We start from the raw sequence: 20,000 nt of genomic DNA, 5'->3' as shown, positions 1-20,000 counted from the left end.
CCTTGTGTAACAATGTACAACAGGTTAAAGTACAACACTGTATATATACGTAATATGACATTTGTCATGTCTTTATTGTTTTGAAACTTCTGTATGTGTAATGTTTACTGTTCATTTTTATTGTTTACTTCACTTTTGTATATTATCTACCTCACCTGCTTTGGCAATGTTGACACATGTTCCCATGCCAATAAAGCCCCTTGAATTGAATTGAATTGAATTGAGAGGACAGAGAGACAGAGAGAGAGAGACAGAGAGAGCAAGACAGAGAGACAGACAGAGAGACAGACAGAAAGTGAGTGAGAGAGATACAGAAAGAGAGCAATATCTCAGAGAGAGAGAGACGGAGAGAGAGAGACAGAGAAAGAGCAATATCTCAGAGAGATGGTAAAGAGAGAAAGTTATATCTCAGAGAGAGAGAGACAGAGAGAAAGCAATATCTCAGAGAGAGAGACAGAGAGAAAGTTATATCTCAGAGAGAGAGAGAGACAGAGAGAAAGCGATATCTCAGAGAGAGAGAGACAGAGAGAAAGCGATATCTCAGAGAGAGATAGTAAAGAGAGAGAGAAACAGAGAGAAAGCGATATCTCAGAGAAAGAGAGACATAGAGAAAGCGATATCTCAGAGAGAGAGAGACAGAGAGAAAGCTATATCTCAGAGAGAGAGAGACAAAGAGAAAGCGATATCTCAGAGAGAGAGAGAGACAAAGATAAAGCGATATCTCAGAGAGAGAGAGACCTAGAGAAAGCTATATCTCAGAGAGAGAGAGAGACAGAGAGAAAGCTATATCTCAGAGAGAGAGAGATAAAGAGAAAGTGATACCTCAGAGAGAGAGAGACAAAGAGAAAGTGATATCTCAGAGAGAGAGACAGAGAGAAAGCTATATCTCAGAGAGAGAGAGACAAAGAGAAAGCGATATCTCAGAGAGAGAGAGACAGAGAGAAAGCTATATCTCAGAGAGAGAGAGACAGAGAGAAAGCTATATCTCAGAGAGAGAGAGACAAAGCGAAAGCGATATCTCAGAGAGAGAGAGACAAAGAGAAAGCGATATTTCAGAGAGAGAGAGACAAAGAGAAAGCGATATCTCAGAGAGAGAGAGACAGAGAGAAAGCTATATCTCAGAGAGAGAGACAGAGAGAAAGCTATATCTCAGAGAGAGAGAGACAAAGAGAAAGCGATATCTCAGAGAGAGAGACAGAGAGAAAGCGATATCTCAGAGAGAGATAGTAAAGAGAGAGAGACAGAGAGAAAGCGATATCTCAGAGAGAGAGAGACAAAGAGAAAGCGATATCTCAGAGAGAGACAGAGAGAAAGCAATATCTCAGAGAGAGAGAGACAGAGAGAAAGCTATATCTCAGAGAGAGAGACAAAGAGAAAGCGATATCTCAGAGAGAGAGAGAGACAAAGAGAAAGCGATATCTCAGAGAGAGAGAGACAGAGAGAAAGCGATATCTCAGAGAGAGATAGTAAAGATATCTCAGAGAGAGACACACAGAGAAAGCGATATCTCAGAGAGAGAGAGACAAAGAAAGCGATATCTCAGAGAGAGAGACAGAGAGACAATATCTCAGAGAGAAGAGACAGAGAGAAAGCGATATCTCAGAGAGAGAGAGACAGAGAGAAAGTGATATCTCAGAGAGAGAGAGACAGAGAGAAAGTGATATCTCAGAGAGAGAGAGACAGAGAGAAAGCGATATCTCAGAGAGAGAGAGACAGAGAGAAAGCGATATCTCAGAGAGAGAGAGACCGAGAGAAAGCTATATCTCAGAGAGAGAGAGACAGAGAGAAAGCTATATCTTAGAGAGAGAGAGACAGAGAGAAAGCGATATCTCAGAGAGAGAGACAGAGAGAAAGCAATATCTCAGAGAGAGAGAGACAGAGAGAAAGCGATATCTCAGAGAGAGAGAAACAGAGAGAAAGCGATATCTCAGAGAGAGATAGTAAAGAGAGAGAGACAAAGAGAAAGCGATATCTCAGAGAGAGAGAGAGACAAAGAGAAAGCGATATCTCAGAGAGAGAGAGACAGAGAGAAAGCTATATCTCAGAGAGAGAGAGACAAAGAGAAAGCGATATCTCAGAGAGAGAGAGACAGAGAGAAAGTGATATCTCAGAGAGAGATAGTAAAGAGAGAGAGACACAGATAGAAAGCGATATCTCAGAGAGAGAGAGACAAATAAAGCGATATCTCAGAGAGAGAGAGACAGAGAGAAAGTGATATCTCAGAGAGAGATAGTAAAGAGAGAGAGACACAGAGAGAAAGCGATATCTCAGAGAGAGAGAGACAAATAAAGCGATATCTCAGAGAGAGAGAGAGACAGAGAGAAAGCGATATCTCAGAGAAAGACAGTAAAGAGAGAGCTATGGGGAAAGTTACTGAGAAATAAAGAGATGCTAGTGAGAGATACAGGAAGATGGAGAGATCCTCTCCCTTATTTCTCTTCCTCCAGTTTAAAAATACCAGGACAGTATATCACCACCCACTGTCATTCTACATCCTAAGTAGTCTCTCTCTCTCTCTCTCTCTCTCTCTCTCTCTCTCTCTCTCTCTCTCTCTCTCTCTCTCTCTCTCTCTCTCTCTCTCTCTCTCTCCCCCTCTCTCTTCAGGCTTAGTAAATTAGATTTTGCTCAGGCAGGCTTTAGTTCTATAAGTAAGTGTGTGTGTTCTTCTCTCTAGGTGTTTTAATTACGTAGTTAACACTGATAGCAAGACTAGATTGGACTTGCTGATGGTCCTGTGTTTAAAACAGATGGTTATTTTTAGACAGAGGAAAGGGGATGAGGAGAGGAGTAGTGATGTGTGTGTATATGAAAGGTTGTGTTTGGAGAACACTATTATTGGCAGTGGGTGCTTGTGTATACTGTATGCAACTAGTAGGTAGACTCAGATGGAACATACCTATAGATTTACACCTCTGTAGGTTTAGTATAGTATATTAGATTACAGTAGAGTATAGTAGAGTAGAGTATAGCATATTACAGAAGAGTAGATTACAGTAAAATAGATTAGATTACAGTACATTATAATAGAGTAGATTAGATTACAGTAGAGTAGATTAGAGTACAGTAAAATCAAGTAGATTAGATTAAAGTACATTATAATAGAGTAGATTAGATTACAGTAAAGTAGAGCAAATTAGATGAAAGTACATTATAGTAGAGTAGATGACAGTAAAGTAGAGCAGATTAGATGAAAGTACATTATAGTAGAGTAGATTAGATTACAGTAAAGTAGAGCAGATTAGATGAAAGTACATTATAGTAGAGTAGATTAGATTACAGTAAAGTAGAGCAGATTAGATGAAAGTACATTATAGTAGAGTAGATTAGATGAAAGTACATTATAGTAGAGTAGATTAGATGAAAGTAAAGTAGAGCAGATTAGATGAAAGTACATTATAGTAGAGTAGATTAGATTACAGTAAAGTAGAGCAGATTAGATGAAAGTACATTATAGTAGAGTATATTACAGTAAAGTAGAGCAGATTAGATGAAAGTACATTATAGTAGAGTAGATTAGATTACAGTAAAGTAGAGCAGATTAGATGAAAGTACATTATAGTAGAGTAGATTAGATTACAGTAAAGTAGAGCAGATTAGATGAAAGTACATTATAGTAGAGTAGATTAGATGAAAGTACATTATAGTAGAGTAGATTAGATTACAGTAAAGTAGAGCAGATTAGATGAAAGTACATTATAGTAGAGTAGATTAGATTACAGTAAAGTAGAGCAGATTAGATGAAAGTACATTATAGTAGTATATTACAGTAAAGTAGAGCAGATTAGATGAAAGTACATTATAGTAGAGTATTAGATTACAGTAAAGTAGAGCAGATTAGATGAAAGTACATTATAATTAGTAAAGTAGATTTAGATGTATATTACAGTAAAGTAGAGCAGATTAGATGAAAGTACATTATAATAGAGTAGATTAGATGACAGTAGTAGTAGCAGAGTAGTAAAGCCTCATCAAATAGAACAGAACAGAATCCCTGTGCACTAACCTGTGCACAAACCTGTGCAGGTGAGTACAGCTTCTGCCTGTGATGCCGTCTGTGTCCCTCGTGTCTTTCTCCTCCTCTATGGGGAGGAGTCACTCCACTGTGATCCACTACGGCCCCTGTCATCAGCCCTACCCCCTGACCCTGCCTGGTCCCTCCTTCCAACCCTCCACCTCCACCTGAAGACCTCAATGGATAGAGGAAGACCACAATGGAAAGAAGACCACAATGGATAGAAGACCACAATGGATAGAAGACCACAATGGAAAGAAGACCACAATGGAAAGAAGACCACAATGGATTGAAGAAGACCACAATGGATAGAAGAACACAATGGAAAGTAGACCACAATGGATAGAGGAAGATCACAATGGAAAGAAGACCACAATGGAAAGAAGACCACAATGGATTGAAGAAGACCACAATGGATAGAAGAACACAATGGAAAGTAGACCACAATGGATAGAGGAAGACCACAATGGAAAGAAGACCACAATGGATAGAAGACCACAATGGAAAGAAGACCACAATGGATAGAAGACCTCAATGGATAGAGGAAGACCACAATGGAAAGAAGACCACAATGGATAGAAGACCACAATGGAAAGAAGACCACAATGGAAAGAAGACCACAATGGATAGAAGACCACAATGGAAAGAAGACCACAATGGATTGAAGAAGACCACAATGGATAGAAGAACACAATGGAAAGAAGACCACAATGGATAGAGGAAGACCACAATGGAAAGAAGACCACAATGGATAGAAGACCACAATGGAAAGAAGACCACAATGGATAGAAGACCACAATGGATTGAAGAAGACCACAATGGATAGAAGAACACAATGGAAAGAAGACCACAATGGATAGAAGACCACAATGGAAAGAAGACCACAATGGATAGAAGACCACAATGGAAAGAAGACCACAATGGATAGAAGACCACAATGGATTGAAGAAGACCACAATGGATAGAAGACCACAATGGATAGAAGACCACAATGGATTGAAGAAGACCACAATGGAAATAAACAGGAAACAATGTTTGTGTTGTCATTAATGATTTTAAAATGCATTGTATCCACATGATTGGTTGAGATTTGTTTTTAAATTGTCCAATTTTCATTTCATTTCATTTGTTACATGTATTTGTCAGAGACCACGCACATCAATCAACATATCTGTAAATGTGTCAGATTTAGCCGACTAGCTAGAGGTTCCAGGGCAGGTAGATAAAATAGATAAATCATATTAATATTCATTGAAAAAATCTAGTCAAATCACCAGGCGCTCCAGAGGCCCCAGCCACGACCAGCCCAGTGCCCAGCCCCCCCATGCAGCAGGTGGGTAGTTGGAGTTGTCCCTGGGCTAGCTCCAGCTCAATCTCTGCATCCATCTCAGCATCCTCCTGGGCCTCTTTGTTTGAGTCGTCCAGGTGCTTCCAGGAAAACAGATCACATGACTTTAGTTATCCAACTGTGACAGGTGAATGGACTCTTCTGCCATCTTAGTGTCTTTCAGCATTCTATTCATCCTTACAGTCATATCTGGAATCTTGTTCTACGTTTAGACATTCAGTTCCACGGCATTGCACAGTGGTGTGTGTCGGTGTGTGTGTTTTATGAGGACAGACTGGTCTGCGCTGTGTGTCCCCCCCATACAGTACCTTCATGAGCACAGCCACCACCACGTTGATGAGTACGAACTGGGCGGTGAGGACGAAGGAGACAAAATACATGGGAGAGATGAACTGGAGTCCAGCGTGGCACGGGTAGTCACTGGGTCCTGGAGGGCACTCACGCAGGGTGTCCTGGAGGACACACAGGAAAAAGGAAAAGAAACAAACATAGATAGAAAATACATAGAAAGAAATAAAGAAAGAGAGAGAGAAAGAAAGAAAGAGAGAAAGATAGAAAGAAAGAAAGAAAGAGAGAAAGAGAGAAAGAAAGGGGGTTGAGAGAAAGAAGATTTACAGAGGTAGACTAATGAGGTAGCAATATAACCAATTGAAAAATCTAAACTATTATGAACTCCCTGTGAATAAGTACTTCATTAGTTAATAATATCTGTCAGTTAGAAATCTGTGAATAAGTACTTCATTAGCTAGTCGTCTCTGTCGGTTAGAATAACAATCTGTGAATAAGTACTTCATTCGTTAGTAGTATCTGTCGGTTAGAGATCTGTGAATAAGTACTTCATTCGTTAGTAGTATCTGTCGGTTAGAGATCTGTGAATAAGTACTTCATTAGTTAATAATATCTGTCAGTTAGAAATCTGTGAATAAGTACTTCATTAGCTAGTCGTCTCTGTCGGTTAGAGATCTGTGAATAAGTACTTCATTAGTTAGTCGTCTCTGTCGGTTAGAGATCTGTGAATAAGTACTTCATTAGCTAGTAGTATCTGTCGGTTAGAGATCTGTGAATAAGTACTTCATTAGTTAGTAGTATCTGTCGGTTAGAGATCTGTGAATAAGTACTTCATTAGTTAGTAGTATCTGTCGGTTAGAGATCTGTGAATAAGTACTTCATTAGTTAGTAGTATCTGTCGGTTAGAGATCTGTGAATAAGTACTTCATTAGCTAGTCGTCTCTGTCGGTTAGAGATCTGTGAATAAGTACTTCATTAGTTAGTAGTATCTGTCGGTTAGAGATCTGTGAATAAGTACTTCATTAGCTAGTCGTCTCTGTCGGTTAGAGATCTGTGAATAAGTACTTCATTCTTTGGTAGTATCTGTCGGTTAGATATCTGTTCCATTTCAGTCACCTCTATGCTGCTATGGCAAGAGCATCTGTTAGACTAAAGGACTACATGCATAATTCACAGGATCTGATTGGAAGCCATGGACTTTGTTTGATCTCTTCCCCCTGATAGCCATGTGTTGTGAAAGACCCTCGATGCCACCTTGTTGAAAGCTTTTAGCTACCACTATAAAACAGATCCTTCTGCGCTCTCTCTCCCTCTCCCTCGCTCTCTTTCTTCTCTCCCTCTCTCTCCCTCTCTCTCTTTCTTCTCTCCCTCTCTCTCTCTCTCTCTCTCTCTCCCTCTCTCTCTTTCTTCTCTCCCTCTCTCTCTTTCTTCTCTCCCTCTCTCTCTCCCTCTCTCTCTCTCCCTCTCTCTTTCTTCTCTCCCTCTCTCTCTCCCTCTCTCTCCCTCTCTCTCTTTCTTCTCTCCCCCTCTCTCTCTCTCTCTCTCTCCCTCTCTCTCTTTCTTCTCTCCCTCTCTCTCTATCTTCTCTCCCTCTCTCTCCCTCTCTCTCTCCCTCTCTCTTTCTTCTCTCCCTCTCTCTCTTTCTTCTCTCCCTCTCTCTCTTTCTTCTCTCCCTCACTGTCATGTTTTGTCTTAGATTGTCTTGTCATTTTGCTTTTCCTTCTGTTCGTTTTCCCCCTGCTGGTCTTTTTAGGTTCGTTCCCCTTTTTCTCTCTCCCTTCCTCTCTCTCTTCTCTCTATCGTTCCGTTCCTGCTCCCAGCTGTTCCTATTCCCCTAATCAATCATTTAGTCTTCCCACACCTGTTCCATATCTTTTTCCCTGATTAGAGTCCCTATTTCTCCCCTTGTTTTCCGTTCCTGCCCTGTCGGATCCTTGTCTATTGTTCACCGTGCTGTGTCTGTGTATCGCCCTGTCGTGTCGTGTTTCCCTCAGATGCTGCGTGGTGAGCAGGTGTCTGAGTCTGCTACGTTCAAGTGCCTTCCCGAGGCAACCTGCAGTTCATGATCGAGTCTCTAGTCTGTTCTCGTCATTACGAGTGGAATTATGCTTTATGATTGTAGATTTACTTTACTGGATTAAAGACTCTGTTTTCGCCAAGTTGCTTTTGGGTCCTCATTCACCTGCATAACAGAATGATCCGACAAAGAATGGACCCAGCGACTATGGATTCTCTCTACTCTACTCTCGAGTTCCAGGGAGCGATGCTCGGCAGACACGAGCAGGAATTGTCTGCTGCTCGGCATGCCGTTGAGACCCTGGCCGCTCAGGTCTCCGACCTCTCAGGACAGTATCAGAGTCTTCGTCTCGTGTCACCAGCTACTTCCGGTTCTTCCGAGCCTCCGGAACCTAGGGTTAATAACCCACCATGTTATTCTGGGCAGCCCACTGAGTGCCGCTCCTTTCTCACCCAGTGTGATATAGTGTTCTCTCTCCAACCCAACACATACTCAAGAGAGAGAGCTCGGATTGCCTACGTCATATCACTCCTTACTGGTCGGGCTCGGCAGTGGGGCACAGCTATCTGGGAGGCAAGCGCTGAGTGTACTAACAATTATCTGAACTTTAAAGAGGAGATGATAAGGGTTTTTGATCGCTCAGTTTTTGGGAAAGAAGCTTCCTGGTCCCTGTCTTCCCTATGTCAAGGTAATCGATCCATAACGGATTACTCTATAGAGTTTCGCACTCTTGCTGCCTCCAGTAACTGGAACGAGCAGGCGTTGCTCGCTCGTTTTCTGGAGGGACTCCACGCTAAGGTTAAGGATGAGATTCTCTCTCGGGAGGTTCCATCCAGCGTGGATTCTTTGATTGAACTCGCTATTCGCATTGAACGACGGGTAGATCTTCGTCACCGAGCTCATAGAAGAGAGCTCGCGTTAACTGTGTCTCCTCTCTCCGACACTACCGTCTTTCCCCACTGACTCAGGTGTTGAGCCCATGCAGCTGGGGGTATTCGCATCTCGACTAAGGAGAGGGAACGGAGAATCACCAACCGCCTCTGTCTCTATTGCGGTTCCGCTGGTCATTTTGTCATTTCATGTCCAGTTAAAGGCCAGAGCTCATCAGTAAGCGGAGGGCGACTGATAAGCGCTACTAGACGGTCCTCTCCGTCAAGTACATGTACTACCTTACCGGTCCATCTACGCTGGACCGGATCGGCAGCTTCCTGCAGTGCATTAATAGACTCTGGGGCAGAGGGCTGTTTTATGGACGAAGCCTGGGCGCGGGAACATGACATTCCTCTCAGACAGTTAGGGAGCCCACGGTCATGTTTGCCTTGGATGGTAGTCCTCTCCCCAGTATATTATATGAAACACTACCTTTAACCCTCACTGTATCTGGTAACCATAGTGAGACCATTTCTTTTTGATTTTTTGTTCACCTTTTACACCTGTTGTTTTGGGTCATCCCTGGCTAGTGTGTCATAATCCTTCTTTTGATTGGTCTAGTAATTCTATCCTTTCCTGGAACGTTTCTTGTCATGTGACGTGTTTAATGTCTGCTATTTCTCCTGTTTGTTCTGTCCCCTCTTCTCAGGAGGAACCTGGTGATTTGACAGGAGTGCCGGAGGAATATCATGGTCTGCGCACGGTCTTCAGTCGGTCCAGAACCAACTCCCTTCCTCCTCACCGGTCGTATGATTGTTGTTCTGATCTCTTCAAGAAGCGTTTTGCATCCGCTTCTATCCTTGTTGCACCTGACGTCACTAAACAGTTTATTGTTGAGGTTGACGCGTCGGGGGTGGGCGTGGGAGCCATTCTGTCCCAGCGCTCCGATACTGACGATGGGGTCCACCCTTGTGCGTATTTTTCTCATCGCCTGTCACCGTCGGAACGTAACTATGATGTGGCTAACCGCGAACTGCTCGCCATCCGTTTAGCCCTAGGCAAATGGCGACAGTGGTTGGAGGGGGCGACCGTTCCTTTTGTCGTTTGGACTGACCAAAAGAACCTTGAGTACATCCGTTATGCCAAACGACTGAATGCGCGTCATGCTCGTTGGGCGTTGTTTTTCGCTCGTTTCGAGTTCGTTATTTCTTATTGCCCGGGTACTAAGAACACCAAGCCTCATGCTTTATCCCGTCTCTTTAGTTCTTCTGTGGCTTCTACCGATCCCGAGGGGATCCTTCCTGTTGGGCGTGTTGTCGGGTTGACTGTCTGGGGAATTGAGAGACAGGTTAAGCAAGCACTCACGCACACTGCGTCGCCGCGCGCTTGTCCTAGTAACCTTCTTTTCGTTCCTGTTTCTACTCGTCTGGCTGTTCTTCAGTGGGCTCACTCTGCCAAGTTAGCTGGCCATCCCGGCGTTCGGGGTACGCTTGCTTCTATTCGCCAGCGGTTTTGGTGGCCTACTCAGGAGCGTGACACGCGCCGTTTCGTGGCTGCGTGTTCAGACTGCGCGCAGAAGAAGTCTGGTAATTTTTTTTCTGCTTCTGCTCCTGGTCTTGCTGGGTCTCAGTCTGTTCCCTGCCATCGCATCTCTCCTGTTCTTGTTCCTGCCCTTGCTGTGTCTCAGTCTGTCTCTAGTTGTTACTCTCCTGGCCTGTTTGGTCCTGTTTGCTCTAAAGCTTTCAGTTCTCTACCCGTGTCTCATTTTTTTTTTTAGAGTAGTACCCTTGTTTCCCTTTTTATCGTTTTTCGTTACGGTCCTGAGGAGAGGAGTTGGGTTCTTTCTCGGGACGTGCTGGACCGTTTGTGATCTATGATTTCCTCCGTTGCCGCCAGGATTCCTCCTCGAGTGCGCCAGGAGGCGCTCGGTGAGTGGGGGGGTACTGTCATGTTTTGTCTTAGATTGTCTTGTCATTTTGCTTTTCCTTCTGTTCGTTTTCCCCCTGCTGGTCTTTTTAGGTTCGTTCCCCTTTTTCTCTCTCCCTTCCTCTCTCTCTTCTCTCTATCATTCCGTTCCTGCTCCCAGCTGTTCCTATTCCCCTAATCAATCATTTAGTCTTCCCACACCTGTTCCATATCTTTTTCCCTGATTAGAGTCCCTATTTCTCCCCTTGTTTTCCGTTCCTGCCCTGTCGGATCCTTGTCTATTGTTCACCGTGCTGTGTCTGTGTATCGCCCTGTCGTGTCGTGTTTCCCTCAGATGCTGCGTGGTGAGCAGGTGTCTGAGTCTGCTACGTTCAAGTGCCTTCCCGAGGCAACCTGCAGTTCATGATCGAGTCTCTAGTCTGTTCTCGTCATTACGAGTGGAATTATGCTTTATGATTGTAGATTTACTTTACTGGATTAAAGACTCTGTTTTCGCCAAGTTGCTTTTGGGTCCTCATTCACCTGCATAACACTCTCTCTCTCTCCCTCTCTCTTTCTTCTCTCTCTCCCTCTCTCTCTCCCTCTCTCTCTCTCTCTTTCTTCTCTCTCTCTCCCTCTCTCTCTCCCTCTCTCTTTCTTCTCTCCCTCTCTCTCTTTCTTCTCTCCCTCTCTCTCTCCCTCTCTCTTTCTTCTCTCCCTCTCTCTCTTTCTTCTCTCCCTCTCTCTCTCTCCCTCTCTCTCTCCCTCTCTCTTTCTTCTCTCTCTCTCTCTCTCTCCCTCTCTCTTTCTTCTCTCTCTCTCCCTCTCTCTCTCTCTCTCTCTCCCTCTCTCTTTCTTCTCTCCCTCTCTCTCCCTCTCTCTTTCTTCTCTCCCTCTCTCTCTCCCTCTCTCTTTCTTCTCTCCCTCTCTCTCTCCCTCTCTCTCTCTCTCCCTCTCTCTTTCTTCTCTCTCTCTCTCTCTCCCTCTCTCCTCTCCCTCTCTCTTTCTTCTCTCCCTCTCTCTCTTTCTTCTCTCCCTCTCTCTCTCTCTCCCTCTCTCTTTCTTCTCTCCCTCTCTCTCTCCCTCTCTCTCTCTCCCTCTCTCTTTCTTCTCTCCCTCTGTCTATTTCTGTCAGCATAGTCTTGTTCTCATTTTCTGTCCAGCTTCTGTGCTACTTCTGTCTATATTTCTCATGATTCTCTAGTGTTTAAAGTCATAAATGACCTACATTTACCATTTTACTTGATTTATTTTATTTTACCAGATTTTTTTACCAGAGGTTTTTTTGTACCTTCATGATGCCGTTCCAGTTGTCTCCGGTGGAGACCTGGAAGAGGGTGAGAAAGGCCATGCCAAAGTTCTCGAAGGTGGCATGCCGACTCATGCCCTCACACGGGTAGTCAGCATTACACACTGAGAGATGGAGGGGAGGGAGGGAAGGAGAAAGAGTGAGAGGTGGGAGGAGAACGAGAGAGAGAGTGAAGGGAGTTGAGATGTAGAGAAAGGTGGGAGAAGAGATAAATGAATCTATCACTGCTCAACAAAATATGAATAAACATAAAACTTGTTTACTTATTTCTGACAGTTCACTGCGATTTTTGAATGAGTATTTGTTTTGGCCCAAAGATAAGGGTATAGAGCCTCAGGAAAATGTATTGTTAGCCTAATTATCAAGGATTAGAGGTTTTGTTCAGTACAGTACATTTTGGTTATACATTTAGCCTAATTATCAAGGGTGAGAGGTTTTTATTCAGTACATTTTCTATTATTGTTAGCGGTTTTAAGGTACTATTACAACAGACTCACCCAGCTCTCCAAACAGTTCCACCCCCAGAGCAGCGTAGATGAAGAACAGCAACATAAACAGCAGGCCCAGGTTCCCCACCTGACACACAGGCAACCAATCAACAATCAATACAGAGACAGGCAACCAATCAGCAGTCAATACAGTCATACTTCCTGCTTTGGGAGACATTCAGCCAATCCGTGCTCAATAAGGACAGTTCAGCCCCCACAGGAAGGAGGGAAATACAGTGCAGCGGGTCTGAGTGCACTGAGTCAATACACTGGTTGAAAGCACAGTGGCAACCTTGAACATGAGGTATAACCAGGCTGACATGACAAGGCCCCCCTGAGGACCTTACTAATGGTTATATGGGCGATTTGGCTTGTAACACTAGAAGAAATGGACCTGAACCGAAACAACCCTCCCAACAACAACAATGGAAAACCAATGAGGCCTGTCAGGGAAGGATTGGCTGAAAGAAAATAACATGGATAAAAAGCTCATCAATTTGAGGCAGAAAAGAATCCAGGGAGAATGCAGGGAGATGTATTATCCTGTGTGTGTGTCTGTGTGTATTATCCTGTGTGTGTGTCTGTGTATTATCCTGTGTGTGTGTCTGTGTATTATCCTGTGTGTGTGTCTGTGTATTATCCTGTGTGTGTGTCTGTGTATTATCCTGTGTGTGTGTCTGTGTATTATCCTGTGTGTGTGTCTGTGTGTGTGTCTGTGTATTATCCTGTGTGTGTGTCTGTGTGTATTATCCTGTGTGTGTGTCTGTGTATTATCCTGTGTGTGTGTCTGTGTATTATCCTGTGTGTGTGTCTGTGTGTGTGTCTGTGTATTATCCTGTGTGTGTGTCTGTGTGTATTATCCTGTGTGTGTGTCTGTGTATTATCCTGTGTGTGTGTGTCTGTGTATTATCCTGTGTGTGTGTCTGTGTATTATCCTGTGTGTGTGTGTCTGTGTATTATCCTGTGTGTGTGTCTGTGTATTATCCTGTGTGTGTGTCTGTGTATTATCCTGTGTGTGTGTCTGTGTGTGTGTCTGTGTATTATCCTGTGTGTGTCTGTGTATTATCCTGTGTGTGTGTCTGTGTATTATCCTGTGTGTGTGTGTGTCTGTGTGTGTGTCTGTGTATTATCCTGTGTGTGTGTGTCTGTGTATTATCCTGTGTGTGTGTCTGTGTGTGTGTCTGTGTATTATCCTGTGTGTGTGTGTCTGTGTATTATCCTGTGTGTGTGTCTGTGTGTTATCCTGTGTGTGTGTGTCTGTGTATTATCCTGTGTGTGTGTCTGTGTGTTATCCTGTGTGTGTGTCTGTGTATTATCCTGTGCGTGTGTCTGTGTATTATCCTGTGTGTGTGTCTGTGTATTATCCTGTGTGTGTGTCTGTGTATTATCCTGTGTGTGTGTCTGTGTATTATCCTGTGTGTGTGTCTGTGTATTATCCTGTGTGTGTGTGTGTCTGTGTATTATCCTGTGTGTGTGTCTGTGTGTGTGTCTGTGCATTATCCTGTGTGTGTGTCTGTGTGTGTGTCTGTGTATTATCCTGTGTGTGTGTCTGTGTATTATCCTGTGTGTGTGTCTGTGTATTATCCTGTGTGTGTGTCTGCGTATTATCCTGTGTGTGTGTGTCTGTGTGTGTGTCTGTGTATTATCCTGTGTGTGTGTCTGTGTATTATCCTGTGTGTGTGTGTCTGTGTGTGTGTCTGTATTATCCTGTGTGTGTGTGCCTGTGTGTGTGTCTGTGTATTATCCTGTGTGTGTGTCTGTGTATTATCCTGTGTGTGTGTCTGCGTATTATCCTGTGTGTGTGTGTCTGTGTGTGTGTCTGTATTATCCTGTGTGTGTGTGCCTGTGTGTGTGTCTGTGTATTATCCTGTGTGTGTGTCTGCGTATTATCCTGTGTGTGTGTGTCTGTGTGTGTGTCTGTGTATTATCCTGTGTGTGTGTGTCTGTGTATTATCCTGTGTGTGTGTCTGTGTGTGTGTCTGTGTATTATCCTGTGTGTGTGTCTGTGTATTATCCTGTGTGTGTGTGTCTGTGTGTGTGTCTGTATTATCCTGTGTGTGTGTGCCTGTGTGTGTGTCTGTGTATTATCCTGTGTGTGTGTCTGTGTATTATCCTGTGTGTGTGTGCCTGTGTGTGTGTCTGTGTATTATCCTGTGTGTGTGTGTCTGTGTATTATCCTGTGTGTGTGTGTCTGTGTATTATCCTGTGTGTGTGTCTGTGTATTATCCTGTGTGTGTGTGTGTCTGTGTATTATCCTGTGTGTGTGTCTGTGTATTATCCTGTGTGTGTGTCTGTGTATTATCCTGTGTGTGTGTGTCTGTGTGTGTGTCTGTATTATCCTGTGTGTGTGTGTGCCTGTGTGTGTGTCTGTGTATTATCCTGTGTGTGTGTCTGTGTATTATCCTGTGTGTGTGTGCCTGTGTGTGTGTCTGTGTATTATCCTGTGTGTGTGTGTGTCTGTGTGTGTGTCTGTGTATTATCCTGTGTGTGTGTGTCTGTGTATTATCCTGTGTGTGTGTCTGTGTATTATCCTGTGTGTGTGTGTCTGTGTATTATCCTGTGTGTGTGTGTGTCTGTGTATTATCCTGTGTGTGTCTGTGTATTATCCTGTGTGTGTGTCTGTGTATTATCCTGTGTGTGTGTCTGTGTATTATCCTGTGTGTGTGTCTGTGTATTATCCTGTGCGAGTGTCTGTGTGTGTGTCTGTGTGTGTGTCTGTGTATTATCCTGTGTGTGTGTCTGTGTGTGTGTCTGTGTGTGTCTGTGTATTATCCTGTGTGTGCGTCTGTGTGTGTGTCTGTGCAGTATCCTGTGTGTGTGTCTGTGTAGTATCCTGTGTGTGTGTCAGTGTGTATGTCTGTGTGTGTGTCTGTGTGTGTGTCTGTGTATTATCCTGTGTGTGCGTCTGTGTGTGTGTCTGTGCAGTATCCTGTGTGTGTGTCTGTGTATTATCCTGTGTGTGTGTCTGTGTGTGTGTCTGTGTATTATCCTGTGTGTGTGTGTCTGTGTATTATCCTGTGTGTGTGTCTGTGTGTGTGTCTGTGTGTGTCTGTGTATTATCCTGTGTGTGCGTCTGTGTGTGTGTCTGTGCAGTATCCTGTGTGTGTGTCTGTGTAGTATCCTGTGTGTGTGTCAGTGTGTATGTCTGTGTGTGTGTCTGTGTATTATCCTGTGTGTGTGTCTGTGTGTGTGTCTGTGTGTGTGTCTGTGTATTATCCTGTGTGTGTGTCTGTGTGTGTGTCTGTGTGTGTGTCTGTGTATTATCCTGTGTGTGTGTCTGTGTGTGTGTCTGTGTGTGTGTCTGTGTATTATCCTGTGTGTGTGTCTGTGTAGTATCTGGGTGTGTGTGTGTGTGTTGCTATCCAAGGAGATACAAAGCAACCGTGGTAAAACACCCCAAGGTATCAAATCAAATGAGTGTAGTTTCTAAGCCTGTGTACATTAACAGTATATACTAACTAGTGGGAGATAGATACTCTCAAATGAGTGTAGTTTCTAAGCCTGTGTACATTAACAGTATATACTAACTAGTGGGAGATAGATACTCTCAAATGAGTGTAGTTTCTAAGCCTGTGTACATTAACAGTATATACTAACTAGTGGGAGATAGATACTCTGAAATGAGTGTAGTTTCTAAGCCTGTGTACATTAACAGTATATACTAACTAGTGGGAGATAGATACTCTCAAATGAGTGTAGTTTCTAAGCCTGTGTACATTAACAGTATATACTAACTAGTGGGAGATCGATACTCTGAAATGAGTGTAGTTTCTAAGCCTGTGTACATTAACAGTATATACTAACTAGTGGGAGATCGATACTCTGAAATGAGTGTAGTTTCTAAGCCTGTGTACATTAACAGTATATACTAACTAGTGGGAGATAGATACTCTCAAATGAGTGTAGTTTCTAAGCCTGTGTACATTAACAGTATATACTAACTAGTGGGAGATCGATACTCTGAAATGAGTGTAGTTTCTAAGCCTGTGTACATTAACAGTATATACTAACTAGTGGGAGATCGATACTCTCAAATGAGTGTAGTTTCTAAGCCTGTGTACATTAACAGTATATACTAACTAGTGGGAGATCGATACTCTGAAATGAGTGTAGTTTCTAAGCCTGTGTACATTAACAGTATATACTAACTAGTGGGAGATCGATACTCTGAAATGAGTGTAGTTTCTAAGCCTGTGTACATTAACAGTATATACTAACTAGTGGGAGATAGATACTCTCAAATGAGTGTAGTTTCTAAGCCTGTGTACATTAACAGTATATACTAACTAGTGGGAGATCGATACTCTGAAATGAGAGTAAGAAGAAAAGACATCCTCCTCTGAAAACAGATCCAAATGTAATAAAAAGTGGGGAATAAAAAGTGAAAAGTTCATCCTCGCGACAAGACGTCTTATTCTCATAAAAATGAGCGGAAAGTGTCGGAAAGTCGTCAAAATAGGAGAGGAGGGCAACATGTGTCACAGCACCACTTCCACCTTGACTTTGTCCAAGATTGCACCCTATTCCCTATGTAGTACACTACTTATGACCAGCCCCCTTTGGGTAATAGGGCACTACATAAGGACCAGGGTGCCATTTCGGGTTGCATCCTAAAAGTCAGTGGCAGAGATATTGACAGTGCTCCGCCATCACTCTCCCCTATTCAGAACGAACCTCTTTCAGTGGCAGGGATAAAGGATAGGGCACAGAGGTGGGTGTCTGGCAATGCCAGGAGAGGGCAAAGCACAATTTGTGTGTGTGTGTGTGTGTGTGTGTGTGTGTGTGTGTGTGTGTGTGTGTGTGTGTGTGTGTGTGTGTGTGTGTGTGTGTGTGTGTGTGTGTGTGTGTGTGTGTGTGTGTGTGTGTGTGTGTGTGTGTGTGTGTGTGTGTGTGTGTGTGTGTGTGTGTGTGTGTGTGTAATTGAGTGGATACACACCTGAGGTAGAGCCTGAACCACTGTATCTAGAAGAGCTCTCATTCCTGTAGCCATCTTCAATAGCTTGAGAACTGGAGAGACAGTGAGAGACAGTGAGACAGCGAGAGAGACAGAGAGAGAGAGAGAGAGAGAGAGAGAGAGAGAGAGAGAGAGAGAGACAGAGAGAGAGACAGAGAGAAAGAGAGAGAGAGAGAGAGAGACAGAGAGAAAGACAGAGAGAGAGAGAGACAGTGAGACAGCGAGAGAGACAGAGAGAGAGACAGAGAGACAGACAGAGAGAGGGAGAGCGAGAGAGACAGAGAGAGAGAGAGAGAGAGAGAGAGAGAGAGGAGAGAGAGAGAGACAGAGAGAGAGAGAGATAGGACGATAGGTATTCTGAGGTTAGAGAATCTACACAACACCCATGTCACAAACAAAGAACCCGGGGAAACATTCTACCATTTTAACAGTAACGACTGAGAGAACAAGACAAGTCCCGGGAATAGAAGCAACATTTGTCTTCTGGGATATGGAGTCCTGGAGGCCACTTACCTTGAAACATCATTAACAACCAGTAGAACGTCTCCACTTCTCTCTGTCTCCTCCATGTATCCCCTGTCCCCCCGTTCTGTCCCCTCTTCCCCCGTTCTCTCTCTCTCCTCCATGTATCCCCTGTCCCCCCTTTCTGTCCCCTCCTCCCCCGTTCTATCTCTCCTCCATGTATCCCCTGTCCCCCTTTCTGTCCCCTCCTCCCCTGTTCTCTCTCTCCTCCATGTATCCCCTGTCCCCCCTTTCTGTCCCCTCCTCCCCTGTTCTCTCTCCTCCATGTATCCCCTGTCCCCCTTTCTGTCCCCTCCTCCCCCGTTCTCTTTCTCCTCCATCTGTATCCCCTGTCCCCCCGTTCTGTCCCCTCTTCCCCCGTTCTCTCTCTCTCCTCCATGTATCCCCTGTCCCCCCTTTCTGTCCCCTCCTCCCCCTGTTCTATCTCTCCTCCATGTATCCCCTGTCCCCCTTTCTGTCCCCTCCTCCATGTATCCCTGTCCCCCCGTCCCCTCCTCCCTCTCTCTCTCCTCCATGTATCCCCTGTCCCTCCTTTCTGTCCCCTCCTCCCCCGTTCTCTCTCTCCTCCATGTATCTCCTGTCCCCCTTTCTGTCCCCTCCTCCCCCGTTCTCTCTCTCCTCCATGTATCCCCTGTCCCCCTTTCTGTCCCCTCCTCCCCCGTTCTCTCTCTCCTCCATGTATCTCCTGTCCCCCTTTCTGTCCCCTCCTCCCCGTTCTCTCTCTCCTCCATGTATCCCCTGTCCCCCTTTCTGTCCCCTCCTCCCCGTTCTCTCTCTCTCTCCATGTATCTCTCCTCCTGTATCTCCTGTCCCCCTTTCTGTCCCCTCCTCCTCCCCCGTTCTCTCTCTCCTCCATGTATCCCCTGTCCCCCCTTTCTGTCCCCTCCTCCCCCGTTCTCTCTCTCCTCCATGTATCCCCTGTCCCCCCTTTCTGTCCCCTCCTCCCCCGTTCTCTCTCTCCTCCATGTATCTCCTGTCCCTCCTTTCTGTCCCCTCCTCCCCCGTTCTCTCTCTCCTCCGTGTATCTCCTGTCCCTCCTTTCTGTCCCCTCCTCCCCGTTCTCTCTCTCCTCCATGTATCTCCTGTCCCTCCTTTCTGTCCCCTCCTCCCCCGTTCTCTCTCTCCTCCATGTATCTCCTGTCCCTCCTTTCTGTCCCCTCCTCCCCGTTCTCTCTCTCCTCCATGTATCTCCTGTCCCTCCTTTCTGTCTCCTGTCTCTCCTCCATGTATCCCCCTTTCTGTCCCCTCCTCCCCCATTCTCTCTCTCTCCTCCATGTATCTCCTGTCCCTCCTTTCTGTCCCCTCCTCCCCCATTCTCTCTCTCTCCTCCATGTATCTCCTGTCCCTCCTTTCTGTCCCCTCCTCCCCGTTCTCTCTCTCCTCCATGTATCTCCTGTCCCTCCTTTCTGTCCCCTCCTCCCCCGTTCTATCTCTCCTCCGTGTATCTCCTGTCCCTCCTTTCTGTCCCCTCCCCCGTTCTCTCTCTCCTCCGTGTATCTCCTGTCCCTCCTTTCTGTCCCCTCCTCCCCCGTTCTCTCTCTCCTCCGTGTATCTCCTGTCCCTCCTTTCTGTCCCCTCCTCCCCCGTTCTCTCTCTCCTCCATGTATCTCCTGTCCCTCCTTTCTGTCCCCTCCTCCCCCGTTCTCTCTCTCCTCCGTGTATCTCCTGTCCCTCCTTTCTGTCCCCTCCTCCGTTCTCTCTCTCCTCCGTGTATCTCCTGTCCCCCCTTTCTGTCCCCTCCTCCCCGTTCTCTCCCCCTGGGACTCCTGTATAACCAACTTCTTTAAAGTTGGGGTGGCTAAAGCATAGACTTGTACCCTTTGTGACAGATAAACCAATCCAATGACAATTTCCATAGAAGTGTTTGGTTATAAAAGAGCCATTGGCCACGTTTTCTCTTCCTCTTTAAAACAGAATCTTTAGAACTGAAACAGGCCTCTTTGGAATCCTCTCCCTAGTTCTCTCTCTTTAAAACAGAACCTTTAGAACTGAAACAGCCCTCTTTGGAATCCTCTCCCTAGTTCTCTCTCTTTAAAACAGAACCTTTAGAACTGAAACAGCCCTCTTTGGAATCCTCTCCCTAGTTCTCTCTCTTTAAAACAGAACCTTTAGAACTGAAACAGCCCTCCTTGGAATCCTCTCCCTAGTTCTCTCTCTTTAAAACAGAACCTTTAGAACTGAAACAGCCCTCTTTGGAATCCTCTCCCTAGTTCTCTCTCTTTAAAACAGAACCTTTAGAACTGAAACAGCCCTCTTTGGAATCCTCTCCCTAGTTCTCTCTCTTTAA

At 44.8% G+C, this 20,000-nt stretch overlaps 1 protein-coding gene across 1 annotated transcript in view; it reads right to left on the bottom strand.

Annotated features, from left to right (window-relative positions):
- The window catches only part of LOC124016985 (voltage-dependent T-type calcium channel subunit alpha-1I-like), a gene marked incomplete at its 5' end in the record, with an annotated part of 69,464 nt that overhangs the window by 21,046 nt on the left and 28,418 nt on the right, over positions 1-20,000 (bottom strand). Inside the window, 7 exons of the mRNA XM_046332315.1 lie at positions 4,016-4,040; positions 4,149-4,187; positions 5,319-5,440; positions 5,669-5,812; positions 11,732-11,853; positions 12,247-12,325; positions 17,174-17,244. Coding sequence (XP_046188271.1) covers positions 4,016-4,040; positions 4,149-4,187; positions 5,319-5,440; positions 5,669-5,812; positions 11,732-11,853; positions 12,247-12,325; positions 17,174-17,244 — 602 coding nt within the window. The remainder of the gene's footprint in view (positions 1-4,015; positions 4,041-4,148; positions 4,188-5,318; positions 5,441-5,668; positions 5,813-11,731; positions 11,854-12,246; positions 12,326-17,173; positions 17,245-20,000) is intronic.

This window comes from Oncorhynchus gorbuscha, unplaced genomic scaffold, assembly GCF_021184085.1.
Source record: "Oncorhynchus gorbuscha isolate QuinsamMale2020 ecotype Even-year unplaced genomic scaffold, OgorEven_v1.0 Un_scaffold_1387, whole genome shotgun sequence".
NCBI classification, from domain to species: Eukaryota; Metazoa; Chordata; class Actinopteri; order Salmoniformes; family Salmonidae; genus Oncorhynchus; species Oncorhynchus gorbuscha.
This window is presented reverse-complemented; position numbering and strand designations above follow the sequence as displayed.